This window comes from Syngnathus leptorhynchus, chromosome 3 (genome assembly GCF_054491065.1).
Source record: "Syngnathus leptorhynchus isolate UIUO chromosome 3, UIUO_Slep, whole genome shotgun sequence".
NCBI lineage: Eukaryota > Metazoa > Chordata > Actinopteri > Syngnathiformes > Syngnathidae > Syngnathus > Syngnathus leptorhynchus.
This window is the reverse complement of record NC_141197.1, coordinates 8,525,519-8,548,392: the sequence shown is the minus strand read 5'-3', so window position 1 is coordinate 8,548,392 and position 22,874 is coordinate 8,525,519. Positions and strand designations below refer to the sequence as shown.

Here is a 22,874-nt window from a genome sequence, read left to right as displayed (position 1 = left end):
ACTGCACTTCAATCTTCAAGACACTTATGTCGATAGCTTCATGCAGCAAATTGTCATCCAACTGAAAAGATGCCTTATCAATTTTTTGGGGGGGACACAAGTAAATGTTTCTGCTTATGTTGATAGCTTCATGCAGCAAATTGTCCTCCGATTGAAAAGATGCCTTGTCAACATTTTTTGGAGGGGACATAAGTAAATGTTTCGGCAACCTCCTTCAGATAAAAGAAAAACTAGGGAGAGTAGACGATTTGATTGTTTTGATTACGATTACAGTGATTGTATCTCAACAGTTTCCCATCTTTTACGAAACGCGTACAGCTAATGAGTCAAGCCTTGCTTTGCTTCACTCCAGCGATAAGTCCACTTTATGTCTTTGTCAACAATTGCATTATATGAATGACATCTTTTTTTAATTCTTTTTTTAATTCCATAATTGTATCATGCAATTTGCATTATGAGATTGCATTTTAGTATTTTAGAGTGCCCTTCCACATAAATCATCAATTTGAAGAATTCATTGGATGCTCCAGGACCTACAAATGGAAATTGGCAGTGATATGGCAGAAATATGGTTCCGCATATGCTACAATATAAGAAATATGGGAGACCATTGCAGCAATTGCAAATGTGTGTTCCAATAAAGCTGAATGTATTTCTTACTGTGTTAACACTTTAATCATATTCAGGCTTACAGGCTAGCCCGTGTCAACAAGGGACCAGAGCCAACCTCTGCAGTTCCTTTTCTGAGACATTCTGTGACTCTGGGCTTCCTTTATTGGGGCATTGCTTGAATGTTGATGGTGCTTAGTCAGTGGCATTGCTTTTATTCTCTAAAATTACATTTCCTACCGGAGGGTCAGCCCTGAACAACTCTACACTTGCTTCGACTCTGATGGTTCCGAAATATTTGTCCTCGGTAAGAGGATTCAATAAATGGAGCCGCCCCCTCAGCCTAGAGACTGATGAGTTTCATGATGACAGCCTGAGTCTTAGAAACTGCAGATGTCTGAAGAGAAAGGTTTCATTATTTCACTGCCTCTGCTTTAAGACCATTTGTTTGTCTGCCTATACATGGCTTTGTTAATCATTGTATTTGTCATGACGTAATTTCTACTCTCTTTTACAAATGGGGTTGGTAGTTATGCACTCAGTCTGTTGCCAAGAAATGGGATGTAAGAATTTAAGAGTCTTCATACACTCGCTCTTTAGCCAACAGTCACTAAATAATCAGAGCAAAATGTTCACCTTCTCTTCTCCTATTGTGTGACCCAGCAATACTTTTTCAGTTAATGCTACTGGATTACAAGTCATGTGTGTGGTTTGACTATAACTATATATATGACTATAACCCATTATTTTTTTCCAGGTATTTTCTGGTAGCTACTCATGTGTTGTTTTTCTGCTGCTTGGACTCTGAAACATTGAGGAGAGTGTGCAGAATTTTGGACTAAAAATAGACATTTGGATTTTGTTGTGTACTGAAGAGGAGAAAATAATACTATACAAAACTACTTGATGTTACTGCTGTACTTAAGCCTTGCTGTCAATAACCAGTATAAAATGCTGCAAGTGAGGATTTAAGAATATGATAATTTTACTGACCAACTGCGATTCATCCCCTCCTCAACTTCTTCCTTGTGGACCAATAACCTTTCCATCTGTCCAGTTGCGTTTTGGAGGGTTTACAATAAATTTAAAATACCCAAGGTGGCGTAGTAATCGCATTTATGGTCTGGAAAGGAAATTTAAGACCCTTCACTAACAGGTTAATTGCATGGGCATACACTTGATTTGAGAAACTTCCCAAATGAGCTGTTGTCTGTTCTTTAGTTAGTAAACTAGTATGCAAGATTTAAACAAAATATTATTAAGTAATAGCCAGTGAGAGGTGCACTCCTGGAGCATGTCCGTTAAATGAACCACAAAATAAATGTGGTGGGTCACATGATCATAGCTCTTAGTTCACTTACTATATAGTTTGTACTTTTAAGTTGTACAGCATGTGTCCAAACTTCCAGGTAGTACCTCTGGTATTTCAGTGGGTGTCCGTGACTATAATGGACATTTTTTGCCATGGCTTCGAGTCATTGAAGTAGCATTTGTCTTTTTCTCTGAAGGTTCAGTGATCAACACCCAAAATTATTCTGCAGTATTGTTCAGTGGAAATACAGAGACACATTACGCCATTCACCCACAGGATCCACCCACCCCTGCCCCCTCTTCTATAATAGCTGAATGGACCCCGTCCATATTATAATGGAACAATAGGGGCATGCCTCTGGTCAACATACATATCTCGCTTAAACAGACGTCACTCAAAGCACTTTCTCTGGTGACTGTGCTTGCCAGATTTTTTTTTTTTTTTTTTTTTTTTTTTTTTTTTTTTTTTTTTTTTTTTTTTTACCTTTGCTTCACGACCTGTCAGTAAAGGCTGAATTTCAGCCAGCAGTACACATTAAAACTAACATATATTTTTCTCTCTTGAAAGACAAAGCTACGATGAGCTGGAAAAGAAGCTAAAGGAAGTCTTCACTGAAAGAAGCAGCATCTTGCACCAACTCTCCAAGACATCTAAGGAGCTGGACAATATCAAAGGCAACATTCAGGTTGGACATTTTTCATTTCTTACTGATACTAAAGAGTACAACGCTTTGGCAACTTGGGATTTTTGAGGAAAAGTGCTTTTTCACAAGTGCAACATATTAACAAAAATTTTATTATTATGTCTTTGGAAAATTACAATAATGTTGTTCAGATTTTTACCCTGTACGGCAACAAATTCCCCCAATGCAACATTTCAGTGAAAACTAATTTAAACCCAAGGAACGTTAACCTTGATGCACTTTTTTTCTTTTGTTTCCAACACAGAAGAGAATTGAGATCAGACTTCAAATTCATCCCCTTTCAGTGCCTCCCTACCATTCTTATGTATGACTTGTGCCTTTCTGTGTTTTTGGCTCAAATGTAATTATCAGTAAATTGGTTATCAAAGAAATGATGCGCGGCCAGCAAAGTGTGTGTGGGTGCACTTAGTCCTAAATGTGGCTATCATGTCCCTGGGCAGACAGATGTCTTTCCACTGCAGACAACTACTGTACTTTCATCCTGGGCCCTGTGCCAGCATAATGGACAGGGCAGAGAGTGTGTTTGGGAAAAGAATATTTGCGACAACCTAATCAACACACAAAGAAAAGAAACAGAATAGTTATTTAGAAGAGAATTGGTGTATTGAAGCAGATTAGAATTAGCCAGTTGCCTTCCAGTTTCAGGTTTACCTTCTAGGAACGTTGCTTGATTGTATTTTTTTTTTTTTGACATTTATACCCACTTCTATGCAAATCAAGTCAATAACATAGTATTTAATGAATTTCTTTTTACATTACATGCTTGTTTTTTGTTTGTTTTTTTAAGTTACATACTCATCAGTCGTCCACTGGTTAGAACTTTTGCCTCACAGTTCAGAGGGTGTGGTTCGATTCCTCCTCCGGCCCTTCCTGTGTGGAGTTTGCAGGTTTTCCCCGTGCCTGCGTGGGTTTTCTCCAGGCACTCCAGTTTCCTCCCACATCCCAAAATCATGCATGGTGGACTGATTGAGCACTTCAAATTACTCGGATGGATGGATGCATGGATGGACGGACGGATGGACGGACAGACATATTCGTCAGTACAAATAAAATTTACAACTCGGGCTCCACAACTATGCACATCCACCACAAACCACTGTAAAACTCGTGTGCTGATTAAAATAGCCTACGCCAGAAAAATGATGTTAGTGTTGCCAACATTATCCTGCGTATAAAAGAGCTATAATTCCTCTGAATAGCCCTCGAGAGTTGAATCTTCAACTTGTTGAGTGACCTATCATCGATGTGACAAAGCTTGCCCTTTTCCAAACTGCTTTATCCCAGTTTAACTTGTGAAATAAACCAATTTACTATGTCAGGTTTAGTTTACCTGCCTTGCCAAGATAGCTTGGCTTTTGCAAGAAAATATTCTTGCCTATATGTTTTCAGGACCTAATCACTCCATCCACTTTTATTATCTGTCAAATTAATGTCTGGACTTTAAGGAGCAGGATAACAGATGATCTAACTCGTATGTTGAAGACCTTACTTGGCAATGTGCTTGCGCAACACTCAACTACCCCGAGGTTACACCTGACATTGTAGTGCATGTGTTACACGCTTTAGTGGGTGTTCGTGTGTGGACATTTCAGCAGCGTGCAGGTAGGTGCCTTGCCTTGCCTTGCCGCTAACTGTTTAAAATAAACATGCAATGTGGGACATTAAGGCATTGAATTCTGATGCAGAAAAACGGTCTGTTTTGTAATCATTTGTTTTCATTTTGCTCCTCCAACGTCAAACATGTGACAAGCTTTCTGATTATAACAACCTTTTGAAAAATTGTGCTATCGATTATATGAACACAATGACAATTCAAACTTTTTTCTTCCATGTGTGTAAATTAATTTGAATATGTTGGTCATTTTAGATATGGGAACAGGCTGGGGTTATTTATGTACTGGAGGAAATATCAGTTCTAATATTTTTATGTTAAAAAAACAATGCATCTTCTTATTCATACAAATATGAGTCAATGGTTGTCTCCCAAATTTTATTCAAAACATTTAACACATTATATTGTTAAAAATGCTCAATACAGCTTAACCTTAACAGTTATGGTTGCTTTTTGTTCATTTTCCTTTTAAAATATCAAAAGCATGATTAAATGACTTAATGCCTGATGAAAAAAGCAACTTAAAACTAAACCTATTTAAGTTATTAGTCTACACAGATTTTGTTTGTAATACTAATTTAAAATGCAACGAGTAGTATGAAATATATTGTATTTGGGAAGTCACAGAAGGAAAAAGCAAAACACACATAATGAATTAATGATTAAGGGTGAGGGGTAGCACAGTGAACACGTCTGATATGAGATTTCCTTGTCTTCCTGTGTGGCGGTCCACATGATCTACTCTTGGTTTTGTGTGTTTTCTAGGGATTATTTTCCTTTCTCCCCAATTCTAAATTTCTTAATTGCCTACTGGTGCAAATGTTTGTTTGTACCTTACAATTATTTGGCAATCGATTCATCTTGCCCAAAATCAGCTCCTGTAGGCTACAGCTCACCCATGATCCTAATGAGAACATGGGTCACGGAGGACGCATGATTGTTGAAGTGAGGTTGCAATCAAGTTCACTGTAGTCTCGTGTGACATGTTCCATTCTGGTGGTTCAAATGCAAAATAATTGTGAGCGGCGTGACTTCAGAAAATGTGGGTCACATTGTAAATTGTGCAACAAAGACTTTTCGAGGTCCCACTGTAAGTCATAACAGGTTTTCTCCTCCACTTGCATAGCTCAAAAGGGCTTCGACTGATTTAATATTCATTTGTCAACAGTGCCTGAACATTAATGTGAATGAGGGTCCATGGAGACAGTAAAGAAGGAGAAAACATCCCTACACCACCAATGGAAATGGGATTTATGGAAATGCAATATTAATTGCCACAACATTTACCTTCAAGCATGTTTTAAAATAAGCTACATCATTATGGAGTCTTATTACTGTAGGATTTTCTGCCCAATTCATAGCAATCAAAATATCTTCAAGGAAGAATCAAGCAATCAGAGGCCTGATTATTCCTGGATTACCCATCAGGCAGATGCTTAGGCACCGGTAAAAAATAAAATAAAATCAGTCCTTCTCTCTATACCCCTTGTTAAGATTTTTTTCAGACTTCATAGCCAAATTGTTGGAGGCTACATCATTTTTTTTCTGGGGCATCAACAACATTTGATGCATAATTCTATGTTCATTAACATATTCATCTTGATTATTTTAAGATTCATCCATTTGTGCTATTACTATGTATTCAAAGATTATCTTGCTTTAAATTTTGTTTCCTACATACAGCATCATCCTGTCCATGAACCGTGCTTGTTTAACACTAATGGGCAGGTCATTGTGTAATATGCAAAAATCTCTTTGTCTCTTTTAGTCATTGAAAAACGATGACTCAGTCGCCAAGAAGGACGTACAGAGGATTTTGGAGCTCAGCCACAAACAGCGGTAAGGACACTAGCACTATTGCTTTTAAGACATAACATATTTAAGATATAAGTAACTTGAATTAAATTTAAAGTCCAAAATTGAGAAATGCCTTATCAATCCCTTCACAAACAAATCAATTAATCATTTGACAACAGCGCTGTCTTGTAAATCTATACACAACATACTACTTGGAATCGAACCACATATGTGAAATAAGAGACCCATACTCAAAAAGAATTCTTCCTGGGTTAGCAATATATCTTTTTGCAAGCGAGCTGGAAAACTGTTTACCTAAAGTGCCCCACCAGTTTGGATTGTCTGATTAATGTTGTGTGTAATGAGACTGTTAATGATTAGGAGTCATCGGTGGCCTCCTTGCTCTCTGAAATGTCAGACTGATTAAAGTCCAGCCTACATGCAGCACCAATCAATAGCCTATCACCAACGCATAGCAGCGTTCGCGTGATGAAGCTAAGAACCATAGAGCTTGGCTCCATATTGCTTACCAAGCACTGAATCGCAATTTTAGTAGCAAGTGTTATTAATCCGCCTGTGGAGTCCCACTTGTGTTAAGTGTAATCATTAGCCGGTTCCATCATGACAGAAGACAAATGTGATTAATCACAAACAACTCATTTTTGACAACTACTCCATACTGCAATTCTCGGACTCTACACTGATGGATTACTCTCAATGGTTGCTTTAGATTTTATGAAAGCAAAGGAAGAAAAACAACAAACAAACAAAAAAAAACTGGTTATTTTGCCTTTTATAAACCTATTTGGCCTCTCTTCCCACATCCTCACTGCTATGTACCTCTGTGTCAGCCTCACAGTCACTGTGGCCTTTCCTGTCTATGTGGGCACGTTTTGATTTTGTTACAGAAGTGTTTCCAAGCAAGGGACACAAGAGATGAGGAAAAAAAATGAAATGCCAAAGCAGTCGTGGGAGGCTAGTTGCTGAAAAGGAAATCTTTTTTCAAGGATTTTGGCAATGCCTAAACACAAAACCACTAGCATATAAAAGTGCTTTGCAGCTGTTAAATCAAAGACATTCTTTCAACACAAACAATGCAATTGGCATTTTGCCTTCAAAGACACCGCTGCTTAACTCCATTGCCATTGCTTGTCATGTAAGGTACAGCTGTGCTTTGGAACGTCAAATACACTGCGCTGCTTTCTACTTTTTTTGCCATGCTACCAAGTCTTAAGTTGAACTGTACTGCATCACTGTTACAGTGTGTGAGCATGAGCAACAAACTGCAAGAAAATATTCATCATTAGCATTCATGTTAGTGTTACAAATGCTCAAAGGGAGGTACTTTACAAAACACAATGAATACTTCAAACTATGTCATCACCATCTCAAATGGCCTCTATTTTATTTGCATTAGTCAAGGCTCCTTTAATTAAAAAGAACTTTATTATGACTTGGGACTAACAAGCCACAGGAGTGAGAGGATGTAATAATGCATTTGATTTGTCAGCCAGTCGGAAAATAGATGCGAAACAGAGGTCCTGACACTGCAGTTGAGAAATGCAGAAATTTATTGGAATAAATGCATAACCGAGGGCTGACTAATTGAACAAGTTCACTTCAGGTTGTTCACTCACAAAGTGCCATGTGCAAAAACATTATGTTTGCATTATTCATCCCAAAAATGGAAATAGGACAACAAATGTTGATGTACTAAGAATGTCACAAAGAGATCAGAAACTTCCCAAATCTTCAATTTGTAATAGTTACCATCACAACATGTATATATTATTTATGTTCACCAACTGCCTTGTAACTGTAATTGTGACTCACGCTCATGTAAAACAAATCACATTTGCTGGTGGCATTCGAAAAGAAAAGAAAAAAGTTTCATTTGTTATACACAAAATTGTAAGAGCAAATATTTTGCCAAGCATTGCTTTTCTGAATATAGCCATTCACTGCTAGTCTAAGTCATTCAGAATATGTCTAAAGTGTCCTAACAGTTCCTCATTTACTTCATAATTGACAGAGACGAGATGAAGTCCCTCCAGGCTGCATTGCAGAAACAGCTGGATGAGGCCAACGAGAGAGCCGAGAAGCAGCAGGCCACAGTAAGACAGACCTGACCTGAACATCAACATCCGGTCGTTTTGAACCTGTTCTGTCACCTGTCAACGCTGACCCAGGCTTATTAGCCAGGAGCGCTCTCTGTCAGCTCCTTCACTCAACACTTGACACGCTTAGAAAATGGCAAGAGAAAGTGGTCTGTCCCCTCCATTCAATCCCCAATTTAAGATTAATAAAAGTGGGCAAGGGGAGCACAATGGCCCAGTGGTTAGTGCGGTTGCCTCTCTGCAACAAGGTTGGTGTCGACTTGTGTATGGCACACGCTGTTGTTACGTTTGTCTTGGCTGCTCTAGTTTCCTTCGGTAGTCCATTTATGTAGATATTGAAAAACCGCAATGGATACGGTGAAGTGGGGGAAAAAAACTATAAATAATAGAACATTAGACACCAACCTATTAAGATCAATACAACACTAACATTACTCTCTCTTACGTTCTGCTTTTTTTGTAGTAAATTAAAACCAAACAGTCCAGCTATTATCGAATTATGAACTAAAACATACTGAGTTGCAGAAGCAGTAATGTAAATAAACATAACTTGTGCGCCATGAAATTCACATGGCTATTTGTTGCGAGTCACAATATTTTGAGAAAAGCATGTCACAGACATGTTAAATTCACACCTGAGAACTGCTTTTAAATGGAGTGAGGGGAAGTCGCCTTTATTGTCTATTCAAACTGATGTCACACCATTCTGTCTAATTTCATGAGAGTATTGGGAAGCAGACAGATTGCAATACTTTTATGAGCATTTGGTGTGTATCATCCACTAATTGCTTTTTAGGCTGAATGAATGATTAACAAGCTTAGATTTAATCACTAACACATGTTCCACCAGTCTCATTCACATTCAGCTGACCAATGTGAGCAGACATTATACTGTCATCAGATTTGTACCCGTGGTCCACGGCCAAAAGAAAACACAAAAGTTGCTCAGCTTTAAAAGTCATTGAAATGGGAAAGTTATAAAACAAGTACATACTTCAAGCTGTTGTTGCCCGAAGCGTACAAACTTGTCATTTTATTTCCAGTGTATGCGAATCTGATGTGCCCATTGTGTATAAGACTTAGCTCCAGATGTTTTGTGAGCTCATAAGGCTGATGGATTGTAACATTCCCCTGCAGGAAATAGAAACTAGTCAGCATGACATTCAGTTGACCAATGTGAGCGGACATTATACTGTCATCAGATTTGTACCCCTGGTCCACAGCCAAAAGAAAACACAAAGGTTGCTCAGCTATAAAAGTCATTGAAATGGGAAAGTTATACAACAAGTACATACTTCAAGCTGTTGTTGCCCGAAGTGTACAAGAGTGTCATTTTATTTCCAGTGTATGTGAATCTGATCTTCCCATTGTGGATAAGACTTAGCTCCACGTTTTGTGTGTTCATAAGGCTGATAGATTGAAACTTTCCCCAGCAGTAAATAGAAACTAGTTAGCATGAAGTTTCATGCAAGACAGAACGCTGCTGGAATTTTCCATTCAGACTCATTAAAAAAAATAAAATCTGACGAGTTTTTATGCTTGGTCAGAGGGTGATAATGCACGGTAAGAAATTGCAATAAAAATCTTAACACCCGCTTTCTACATATAGAAGATTGAGTAGATGAAAACAAAAATGTAGTGCATAGGTCATAGGATGTCTCTTATTTGAGTGTACTACTGCTTGCACAATTTTATTGAGTTTGACATGTATGCTCATTAAATGGTATTACCGTGATTTCTTGAGAGTAACACACAAATCACTATTATACATGTGTGTATTATAGATGGGTTTATGGGGGGGAGGGAAATTCAAGTGTGCAAAATCACGGTAATAACCCCCTTATTCCCACCGGGAATATGTCCAACCTTCCTCCGTGTCCATCCATCCATCCATCCATCCATCCAGCGATCCATTTTCTGAATCGCTTTGTCCCCACGCGGGTCGCGGGTGTGCTGGAGCCTATCCCGGCCGTCATCGGGCAGCAGGCGGGGGACACTCTGAACTGGTTGCCAGCCAATCGCAAGGCACACAGAGACGAACAACCATCCGCACTCGCACTCACACCTAGGGGCAATTTGGAGTGCTCAATCGGCCTACCAAGCATGTTTTTGGGATGTGGGAGGAAGCCGGAGTGCACGGAGAAAACCCACGCGGGCTCGGGGAGAACATGCAAACTCCACACAGGGTGGTGGAATCGAACCCACACCCTCCTAACTGTGAGGCGGACATGCTACCCAGTGCTCCACCAAACCAATTCAAATATTCAAATAGCTCTTCACTTTGTGGTTGGTACGCACCCATTCAAAAATGACAGAACGGTCCTGCATCACCTGCCAACCTTGCAGAAAAAGAATAAATGGCTTCAATTTAGTTTTGGAGAAATTGTGTTTTACAACAATGTTGAATTATATATAATATATTTAATATAAATATATTTAATGTTTAATTTATAATGTGGATGAAATAGGTTAATTGCAGTGATTGTGGCCAAAATGTACACCACCGTTGGTTACATTCAAATGAATGGGAGCTAAGCGCGCTACAATAAAAAACGGTGCCCTTTTTTTATTTTCACTCATGACATTTTTCTGTAGCCACTTGCTTCTTCTGTGATTATCATTCTATATTTTTATGGTTTGCTAATTTTGATGATTCATCAATGCTCTATTAATGCTGCTTTGCAGTAATGTATGACTAATAATGTAATGCTGTTTTCCATATTCAAATCGAGAAGAACACTGATACGGTCAGAACAGTGTTTATTTACATATGAAATGAAAATGAGGAATTCTGAAATAACCTTCACTCATTTTGCGGTGATAAGAGTAGGGTGAAATAGGGTGTCCAAACCATATCATCTAATCAAATAATCTATTTTGAACAAAAAGACAAAAAATAATGTGGAATAGGACATTTAATGGGGAGAGAATGTTATTTAGCAGTAAATGGATGCACTGCGTTATTCAAAAATGTTCCCATGGATACCGATTCACATGTGATAATCAAGTATTCTTATTTGAAGGATAGATGTTGAACGGCACTAAGCAACAAAGTCCATGCAGTGAGAGCAATGGAAAAAAAACATGGAATTTTAATACAAAAGCTGCCACACCTGATGGTTGAGTTGGTGTTTCCACATAATTTGACATTTTGACAAATACATTATTGAAGGGCCATTAAGATCAACAACTCAGAACAGTGAGGCACCTTGTTTTTGTTCTTAAGAAAAAAGCCAGTATCGCTTCTTGAATTCAATCAGGAAAAGGCATGACAAAATAAAGTACAGATCAAGTACAATATTCTTTTTGCTGTTCCTGCATACAGTACATGCTCATTATCACTTTCACCCCATTGCAAGTAGCTTCTGACTGATAAGCGGGAAAAATCCATCAAAATACATGTTTGTAGGCTTCATTAAATCCAGTGAGCATAATTTCTACAATTGTCAAGTGAGCTATTTTTCATCATGAGTTGTTTTTTATTTATTTGTAATGGGGTTGGTAACCTCTTGTAACAAAGCAGTAAATGATAAAAAAGTATAATTTAGCGGAAGGAATGTCAGGTTCACAGAATGTAAAAATGTGTTTTATGTTTTTATTAACCAGTCCCTTTGGCTCTGAGACTGGAAAAGCTCAAAGATAAACCCTGATGTCATCTTGCCATACTCTGGAATGTGAGTTAACTGGCAGGGTTTAATTTACAGTTGCTTAAGGTGCATTCCTGTTATGAGGTTACCAACACCATGATTATTGCCTTTATTGTCTATCTTGATGACTGACCTCTTTCAAGGACTCTAAAAGCATTAAAACTGCTTGCACACCACAGCCTCTCTTTCTCTCTCTCTCTCTCTCTCTCTCTCTCTCTCTCTCTCTCTCTCTCTCTCTCTCTCTCTCTCTCTCTCTCTCTCTCTCTCTCTCTCTCTCTCTCTCTCTCTCTCTCTCTCTCTCTCTCTCTCTCTATCCCTCTCTCCCTTTCTCCTCTCGCCTCTTTCCCTCCCCCACTCTCTCTTTCTCACTCTCTCTCCCCCACTCTCTATCTCCTTCTCACTCTCATAGACAAAATGCAACTATTGATATTAGTCGGCTCTTATATACATATATATGTAATGTTTAGATTATAAAGTAACAAGATTGGTACCTTTCACCACATTCATTAAAATTGCTTTAATTTTTAGTCAATGCTGACAAATAAATAATCAAAGAACATTCACTATTGCTTGTCTTTCTGCCTTCAGGTTAAACTGATAAAAGCGGAAATGGAAAAGAAAACCAAAATCATCAAGGATTTACAACAAGAGGTGAGTCATCTATTCAACATTGAAACACTTTCAAGTGCTACTTTTATTCTTCAGTTTTTAACCTATCTGAAGTAAACTGAGGTCAAATATAAACCACTCCTGAATATAAGAAGTGCCAGCTAAAATTAGTGGAAAATACTGTTCATATATAAGCCACACCAAACTATAAACCACAGGTGTTTTACATTTAAAAATGTCCTCATTTGTATTACCTCTATTATCAAAACAAATCACTTTACAATATGACAAAATTCATGAAAAATCAATAGATAAATCGCACCGGACTATAAGTCGCAGGTTTCAAAGCTTGTGCAAATATATATATATATATATATATATATATATATATATATATATATATATATATATATATATATATATATATATATATATATATATATATATATATATATATATATATAAATATATATATATATATATATATATCGAACGTCCTGGTTCTCGAACAATTCGGTATTCGAACAAAAAATTCGAGATGGGAGCAGTAAAGCCATCCTAAAACACAAAGACGCTCCTAAAGCAATGCGACAGTGAGCGCCCGGCGCGCTGCGGGCGGTTGCGTGATCGGACCAAATTAAGCTCCCTGCGCACTGAGGTCCACTTAAATTTTGGAAAGTCTATCAGGACTTTTAAAACATTTTCGAAATTTTAGCGACTGTTGTCACAATAATGCGACCAGCGCGGTGCAGTTGCGCTGTCGGCGACGCGCTATGGTTGCGCGTTCGGCGGTACGCTGCAGTTGCGCGATCGGACAAAATTAAGCTCCCTGCGCACTGAGGCCCACTTAAATTTTGGAAAGTACATCAGGACTTTTAAAATATTTTCCAAATTTCAGCGACAGCTCTGTCACAATAATGCGACCAGCGCGTGCAGTTGCGTGGTCGGTGACGTGCTACGGTTGCGCGTTCGGCGGTGCTGCAGTTGCGCGATCGAACAAAAATGTGCAAATGAAAAAATGACGTTTTTTTTTTTTGCTTGGAACGGATTAAAAAATTGTTCCATTATTGGTAATGGGAAAACATAATTCGGAATTCGAATAATTCACTTCTCGAACAGCCTTCTGGAACGGATTCTGTTCAAAAACGGAGGCTCCGCTGTACTGTAGTTTTTAGAATATTGTGATTAAATTAATGGCTGTTATTGGTCATTCATATACGTCGTACGTAAGTATTACACTCATTGACTTGGCTCTCAAGTGCTTTATCCATTATAAAGTGATGAAATCAATGATTTGCACAAAGGGTGACTGTGCATGTGGATGGTATTGCACACTAGATCTGTTTAAGTGGATGAATGGCCAATAAAGAGCGCCATGATTTGCCTTGGTAATGGACAATTAAGTATTCCTTTACTCTTAAACAACATGGAACTTGAACAAATAAAGTGCTTGACACCAATTGTGATTGTTATTTGTTGGGATGAAGCACACATATGAAATGGCATTTTTGTTTTTCTTTTACATAATTTAATATTTGATTAACCTTATTTTAATAAACTGGTGGTAATACCAATTTAGGCACAACGGTCAAAGTCAAAGTCTGCTTTATTGTCAACTTCTTCACATGTCACGACAGAGAGCTATATGCCAGAAAAGAACAGTTTTCATCAGTTTATTCTTCATTAATAATAACTGAGCAGTCACTTAAGACACCAATTCATAGTATTTTGAGATAAGAAATTAATGGACCTACCTTGGAATATCAACTGGGGTAGCTTTAATGAGTTGATATGAAATGTGTCCGTAATGTACCAGGGGTGCAAAAACAACCCTCCTTTAACAGACTTTGGGTTACCCGGAAGAATCTCGATCAATCTAAAATCAAAACAATATTTGTTTGAAAGAAACTCCTCCTGCTTCTATTCTATCAGAAGCATGGTTGGAACCAGCCTCAATTATGGCTAAGAGTATTACTGTACTTTTGTCAAATGTTTTACATCTTCTCCATTACATGTCCCCAATGCTTAGGATCAGCAAGCCACTGTGCTTGCACTGCACTGGCAGATGTCTCAACCAGTTGCTCCATCATCATATGACTAATAATAATTGCTGACATTTGCTATTTTTCCCGTCCCAGATCTGCATCACTTAGTAAATGCCCTTCCAAGGGTTCTGGGCCAATGTAATCACATACAGAAAGGACCGTTTGTGCTCAGCAGAACATCACTGACATCTGTGATGACCTGACATTTAAATTGGTAGCATGCACAGAATCTATTACAGTGTCTTACCGAAATGTATTGCAGTCAGGAATTCTAAGAAACATAATATTAAACTATTACAATAAAACCTTCAAAGTCTGCCACAATCCATTGAGCAATGCCAGTTGAATTCCAATTTCTTCATCCCCTACCCACAATTTTTTTTCAATTCTATTTCCCTAAATCCACTGCACACCTAAACTGTGTCCATATTGAAAGCCTTATTAATTGCACAATGAATGTTTTGATGATACAGTAAGTCACATATATCTTTAAATTTGGATTATATACAGCATTCATATGTATGCACTTCATTGACGCTTTAGTGGTACATTCACTTGACTTTGGTGCAAGTCTGTCTTTTTACAGTATATACAGTATGCCCCCTGCGTCTGTCCGCTGACAAGTTCAGAATTTAGTCTTCCTTTTGCCTGAAGTCAATAGGGATAGGCTCCAGCACCCCAAGACCTTGAACAGGATAAGCGGTATTGAAAGCGGATGGATGGATATTTATATGCAAATTTGATATGCATACTAAATAACAAATAGTCAAACTGCTACATAACTGCAGGGAAGCTTGGTGAAAATAATGAAAATGTCATGTCAAAAACAGGAAAATGCATGACAGATGAATTAAAAATCACATTTAAGAAAACATTCAACTCTACAACTATGAACAAAACAACTGAGACAGACATGCATTTTTTTTTCTTGTGATAATACTCCACTGTGCCATAAAATGACACCCATTTGTTGTGGAATCACAAAAAACTCAAAGACAGAGAACTAAAAAACTGGTATTAATAATTGAATCCATAATGCATTATGATTACTGGTGCAATACTTATCTTAATTTAATTTAATTTTCTCAAACGCCAAAGGTGCGCCTTTTGTGTGGACCGAATTCCAAAATCTGTATATGTTTTTGTGTGGTGCCACCACGTAAGCTCATAGCGATCTGAAAATATGCAAAATATGTAAAATGACATTTGAATTTTTGGAAAGCCGGGATTCAAACGTGACAATGAGTTTGAGTCCGACAATGACGACTTGGCATGTTTAATGGCAAACTAGCCCAACTAATTTATTCAGATCCAGAAGATGAAGACTTTGATGGATTTGTGTATGAATATCGTATAGCAATAATGTGAGTACAGTACAGCACATGGTTAAATAGTAGAATAAAGTACAACCAAACCACTGTCATTTTCTCGTGACTTTTTTATTTTACCGTTTACCGTAAATCATGGCATGCGTGTGCTGCACACTATAATGCGGTACCCCCTTTGTGTGGATTGAGTACAGAATAGCCCCCACAGTTGAGTCTGCGCCTTTTAACCCTAAGCTCCTCATGGTGCGGAAAATACGGTAAAATACGGTGAAAGGTGAATGACTTGCATGCAAACTTGGATCGTACTGCTTTTCATCAGTCTTACAGAGAATTTAAATGGACAATTTGTCATCTCACTCCAATACTTTCAAATTATGTTTCAAATATTTTATTTTACATGAATTAAATTGTGGAAATGGGCAAATTTTGAGCCATCCTTTTTCTGATGTGACAAAATACTGATGAATATCCGTTGTCATTATGTGTTTAACAACTGACTCCATTAGTTTCTTACTGAAATGGCAAGCCAGCAGGAAATTACCTGTTTGCAGTGAGAAAAAATGAATATGAAAAAATGCCTTTCTTTTGAGAAATTCACAAACACACTTAGCTGCAGGATTTTAACAGCATGAATAGCTTTCTCACTACTGAGCTAGTATAGTCCTCAATGACTGGATAACCGCAGTATTAACAAAAGTAGGGTCTCAACACCACCGAGACTCTGTCAAAAGTAATTTCACACATATGATTGCTGACCTGATTGTAGGAGGGATAGTGCACTGGCAAAAATGGAGCTTGAAGTGAAATTGAAATAGAAGTGGTAGGACATTATATCACTTACTTAGAGAGGACAGGTTATACTGACCAGCCTGATTGACTTCATTTATAAATAAGAAACAGTAGGGCTCATTTGTTATGCATAGGATGAGGTAGAGTTAGTTAAATGGGAAGCGTCAAATCAGGAAGTAATATCACGTTAAAAAGCAGCAGCTGACCTCAGTTCAGTATTATGGGTCTCTATTTTCATATCTCTGATTGTGTAATACGCCATGGTTGTCAAATTATCCTAGTTTAAGTGACACAAAGGTAGACAATGTTGATCGATATAATGATTTGGAGTGACACGGATGGTTGATTAAAATTATTTATGTTATAGTTATTTGATATATAGTTAATATGTTACGTCAGACACGTTCTCAGTTCCTTGTTTATTTATGTAATGTTAGCATACCGTATCGTTTAGCCTGTTGTTGCCTATTCATGTCTGTTCTTGATGTTGGATTTTGTCAAATAAAGTCCCCCCCCAAAAATGCGACTTGTACTCCGGTGCGACTTATGTATGGTTTTTTTTCTTCTTTATCGTGTATTTTATAGCTGCTGCGACTTGTAGTCCGGAGCAATTTATAGTCCGGAAAGTACGCTAGTTGCTTTTCAATATTGATGAAGTACAATTTTTCAGTGACATGGAGTATTAACAATGCTGTCTCTGAAGGTAATAGCCGACATTCGCTGTCTTCTCATTATTTTTTTGTCATCGTTTACGCTCTGCCTGAAGTTATGACAATTTGTAATAGCAGAGGCTTTACGATCAGAATTTGTGCAGACTAGAGAGTATGTGTTATTTTAAGCAATAAGTAAAATATTTCTGCCAGAGCTTGTCTGTAATGAAATCTGAGGTGGCAGTCAATCCTCAAAGCTGACTGACCAAGTTGTGGCGCAGTGTCTAAGACTAATATGATGACATATGAGCTCAGCATGCCAGGGGGCTGATTGTATTAAATCTGCAATTCCACCACCCAAGTGCTTTTTTATAGACTGATAAGACAAATGGATGATTCTGTGTTTGTAATTTGCATACAATATGCATATTTTAGTTCCATCATTTCATTGTCTAATAGGCTGGACTCCAGAAAGAATTTTCAAATCCATCCATTCATTAATTTTCTGTCAAATTTACTTAATTGTGTCTCTAAAATCAACATATACCCTGTGCTGGGTTAAAAACTGGACCAAGCCAATTTGACCCAATTTAAGATTATGGTTAACCAATTTGTTGGGTTGTTTTGTATAAAAATTTGCCCAATTTCTAACCCAAACTAGCTTGATTGTAACCCAGCATTTTTAAGACTGTACAATCTGTGGCAGCAAGCAATAAAGAGGATCCATCGCACTCTGTAGTACGCAGTAACTATGAAGTCATATTGGCCAAAAAGACAACTTTTACAAAATTGCAATATACATACAAATTGAATCCATCCATCCATCCATCCATCCATCCATCCATCCATCCATCCATCCATCCATCCATCCATCCATCCATCCATCCATCCATCCATCCATCCATCCATCCATCCATCCATCCATCCATCCATCCAGCCAGCCAGCCAGCCAGCCAGCCAGCCAGCCAGCCAGCCAGCCAGCCAGCCAGCCATCCATCCATCCATCCATCCATCCATCCATCCATCCATCCATCCATCCACTGACCCAGATATGTATAAAATATAAATAATTTGGTTGGGTCTCTAGAGTGCCTAACCACCTAATAACTGTGAAATTCAACAAACACGAAAACCTTTATTTGGCTTTCCGTATGAGAAAATGTGAACCCGCACACATTGTTTGTTTGCCAATGATATGACCAGCGAGGCTGGAAGAAGTTCGAGCCAAAGAACATCGAAACAGTAATTTCTGATAACAAATGCATATTCAAAGGTGTCAGCATGGTTGTGTGGGTAATGTGTGTTTGGTAATGTCATTCAGCAAACTGCTACATGCACTGAACAGTGTAATACCGCAGTTTCATGATGAAATGCCGCCTTTACTGGTGATTATGCGAAAGGATCTCTATGGGTGCTTACTTTAAGTGTTTGTGGAGGAGGGATATGGTTAAATTTGCCAGTGGTGGCTTCACGCCAAGTAAAAAAAAGATGCGGAGAGCTTTGGTGAAGCACAGATTAACGTTAAAGCAGCGTTAGCTTGTGATAATCAACATTTACTTGGTGCAATGTGCGGAGGTTGTGTGCGGAGGTTGTTTATGTTTGGGAAAGTGTCAATGTGTCACATACATTGAATGAACTGTTGCCTCCACAAGATGAAATGCTTTCATTTTCTTAACACTAAGGTCACTGGCTTGCTCAGTCAACTCTCTGGTCTCTGCTTTTGGAAAATCCAAGCGGCAGCATGCCACAAACACTCACCACTGAGCAAGGAAGAGGAGGCTACACAAACGAGAAGGGGAGACAAATGAAATCTTGCCCCACTGGCTGTCAACCCGGCTCATTGGCCCAGAAGTAGATCGTGTAGGAACAGGGCTGACTTACTTGCATGAGACGACTGGTCCCTAAAACATCATGATTTTTGCAAGAAAGGACATAGGGTGAATATAAAGTGATATTATTGTTGGTCCTTCGATATTTTCATGAAAGCACGGCACACAGCAAGACACCTAGAACCTATTGCATTTGTGGGGGAAAAAATGTGTGCTTTCAGTGTTACATTTAGGTATGTACGTGTACAGTATATGTGTGTGTGTGTATATATATATATATATATATATATATATATATATATATATATATATATATATGCCCAAACTTTTAGATGTTTTCAATATATATGCTGCATTGCTATTGTCCCAAAACTGGGGAGACTACAGAGGACTAAGCCACCAAAGCCGGGGACACTGTGTAGTTTTTGCACTCTAGCTGTTGCTATTATTCTACTTTTTATTGTTGTTTTCTCTCTCTGACATCCCAGAACATTAAAATGAAGACAAATACAATACTTGACTTGCTGAAAACCTTCCCATTTCATATGAGCTCAAAACGTGTTTGGTGAGAGAATACAGCACATTTTATGTTGTGAACTAAAATATATTCTTCCCAAAAGGCGATGTATTTTTTAGGTTGCTACTGCGCTAGAATAGTACTGCAGCTTCAATTTTGAAATTTGGATTTAATGTTTATATAATAAATTAGATCAGTTATTTGTTTCCTGACTGCATAAAGGTTGCAAGTTTAATCCCTCAGTTCTTTAATGGCTTGTCAAAGACCTTGACCAAGATATTAAAAAGAATGATGCTGCTTCATCAGTCAAATAACTTTTTATTTATCGACTGAACATACCATTAATTATTCATGAATGAAGTGACTTTGTAAAAATCAGTTTGAGGACCTTGTCAACTTAAATCACAAGATCTTGTGTACTTGTGTGATGGACAGCTTTTTTTTTGAGAGAGGAGAGGTTTAATACATTCCACTTTAGACACCAAAGCAAATATTTTCATATTCATCTTTACATCTTAATTAAGGTGTGATGGAAGTGGGATGAGGATTGCTTTCTGTGAAGAAATCTTTATGAAAAAAGAATGAGCGACCAATCATAATTGACATAATATGACACGGTGGACAACTGGCAAGCATGACCGCCTCACCGTTCAGATGTTTTATATGCTTGTAGAAGTAGACTGACCGAAGTGACGCTTCTGAGGATAAGCAGGACACAAGAGAAAGGTGGATGGATGGATGGATGGATGGATGGATGGATGGATGGATGGATGGATGGATGGATGGATGGATGGATGGATGGATGGATGGATGGATGGATGGATGGATGGATGGATGGATGGATGGATGGATGGATGGATGGATGGATGGATCACATAAAGGGAGGAAAAATAAGACACGAGTTGCAGAATGATGTTTTATCACTATGCCAAATTCTGTGTTAAAACTCTTAAAACTGAAGGGCAAAATGTGTCGTAGGTTCTATGCATGTAGTGTACTATTGTATTGGCTCAAGTGGAAAGAACAACATATAAATATGAAAATATTCCTTCACTTCTAGGTCCACATATTTACACTGCTCCGGGACTAACACGTTTGGACATTTGCAGCTCAGAGTATTGAATTTTGCATAATACGCAGTGACAGACAGACTCTAGAGGATCTCATTTTCACTCAGAGTATGTCCAGGGGCCTAACTACATCACATTTTGTGACAGCTGCCAGTTGTACATGTCCTCAAATGGTGCTCCCTCTGTAGGAGCGAGACGAGGTGCAACTGTCTGGAATTGATACTTGTCCACTTTTTGCCTCACTGGATCACAAAAGTGTTGCAGTGCCAGCTCATTACCTCGGTTGCTTTTGTAAGCTTTACTTGAATGTTAAATACAACTTAACAGTGTCTCGAGTTTTTGACAAATTTGAAGTAAAGTATGGAATTATTTAGATATTCACTTATTTGGTAGAAAGCCTCAAGCATTAGGTTATGGCATCCGTGGTATTCTATAGGCTGAAGTGAAATGTGCCTTCATCTCAATGCCCATCATATACCCCGATTGACCATGAGAAAACCAAGCAATTTTCAATGTTTATACCAACTCTCTCCTTTACCACAGAGCAGGAGATATATTCCCAGCAAACATTTCCTGACACAACAAACTAATTAAAATTGAACATTATAATCCTTGTAAATGCAGAATGTCTTTTTCTGTGTGTTTTCTATAAACATTCTCAGTACAAGTGGTCAAAACGCCAATGCCAGTTGGTGCGTCATGCTCTATCTTCACCTAAATGTGCAAGACCTGTGGCCGCAAGTCTGATGACAGAACCATAAAGTCAATTTTTGAACTGCTGCCAAAGGTGTGCTGGTGCCAAGTGCACTTATTGACACGCTTATGCTTCACCATGATGTTCCTTATGGACATTGCATGAGGAGCACAGAAGTCCAAAAACATCAACCAAGTTTTGTTAGTATTGACTCAGCTTGACTCACTGTGTTTACTGAGGCCGTTTTATTTGTTGGCGCTTGAGTTGATGCCATGATCTTTTCAGGAGTGAGACAAGCAGGAAAATTGCATTTTGGATCATTACCCCAAATTGCTCGTCATAATAAAACTATATATACAGTACGTAGAGGTGTGTGTGTGTTAGTCCCCGGAAGGTATGCTTCTTGATTTTATGTTGCCATGTCTGCAATTGCATTGCTTTTTTTACAATGTGATTTGAGAGTATTTTTTTTACTTTTTCTAATTTACTCTTTTTTAATCACCATGCCTTTGAAATGCTTGTCTTTCAATCAAATCTTCCTAATTAAGCCGTTTTGAATTTCAAAAGTCTGAATTTACATGCATTACTCTTCTCAGCGTTTTTGTAGCAGTGTTCCAGCTACTTTTGTACCCTGCATGCAAGCTGTTATATTCAGAGAGAGGCCACTAAATCTATTCTGACATTGAAAGGCATCAAAGCACTCAATGTCAGAGTTCTGACCCAGCCTGAGAAAGCGAGGCTCACTGAGTCATAAACTAAACAAACATGTAAAGGTACATAAACCATCAGACAGCAATTTCATCATTTCTTCTCTTATCCTTTTTCAGAACAAGAGCTTGAAGAACAAACTTTTGTCGGGGAATAAGCTTTGTGATGCTCATGCTGAAGAGGTACGTGCACATTCAATTGAAGAACAAAGAAATACAACACAAACAAAGACAATGCTGAAACATACTTACCAATGAATTCAATTTGGGTCTTTGGCAAGCAAATATGTTTTGTTTGGTAAATTGTATTTCAATGGCATTGCAGGGGAAAAAAAAAAAGTATTTAGCTTGTGACAATCCAAGCCATTTGTTCTATCAGTCGCACTTACCTGTGCTTAACAAGTTTGAGGTTGGATATTCCAGTTTTATTTTAGTTCTGGAACTTTCAGCTATGACATTTGAGTTGTATACGATGATACATTTTGGCCACTGTGCAAGAGTTCCTAGTGCAACTGTTATTAGTTGGTTGGTGTTTGCATTGATAAGTCTTTAAAAAAAATCTATTCAGTCTCCTCATAGCAGCAGTTCAAACAATGCGTAGTGGATCATTTGGGTGTCCTGAAGCAGCAGTTAAGAGGTGTTTGTGTAGTAATTTACTAGTAATCATTTTATTACAACTCCCGTCGACACTATTGTCGATCTATATATATATATATATATATATATATATATATATATATATATATATATATATATATATATATATATATATATATATGATACTCATATATATATGTCCTTTTATTACAGACATTTTGCTACTATATCATGCAGCTTGT

General features: G+C 37.9%; 1 protein-coding gene across 6 annotated transcripts in view; it reads left to right on the top strand.

The window, feature by feature from the left end:
- The window catches only part of luzp2 (leucine zipper protein 2), a 141,114-nt gene that overhangs the window by 96,144 nt on the left and 22,096 nt on the right, over positions 1–22,874 (top strand). For all 6 annotated transcript variants that reach the window (XM_085907979.1, XM_085907978.1, XM_085907977.1 and 3 more), the window contains 5 exons: positions 2,489–2,606; positions 6,005–6,075; positions 8,066–8,147; positions 12,386–12,448; positions 22,156–22,218. In XM_085907979.1, the coding sequence (XP_085764105.1) occupies positions 8,073–8,147; positions 12,386–12,448; positions 22,156–22,218 (201 nt within the window). In that variant the 5' untranslated portion in view covers positions 2,489–2,606; positions 6,005–6,075; positions 8,066–8,072. The remainder of the gene's footprint in view (positions 1–2,488; positions 2,607–6,004; positions 6,076–8,065; positions 8,148–12,385; positions 12,449–22,155; positions 22,219–22,874) is intronic.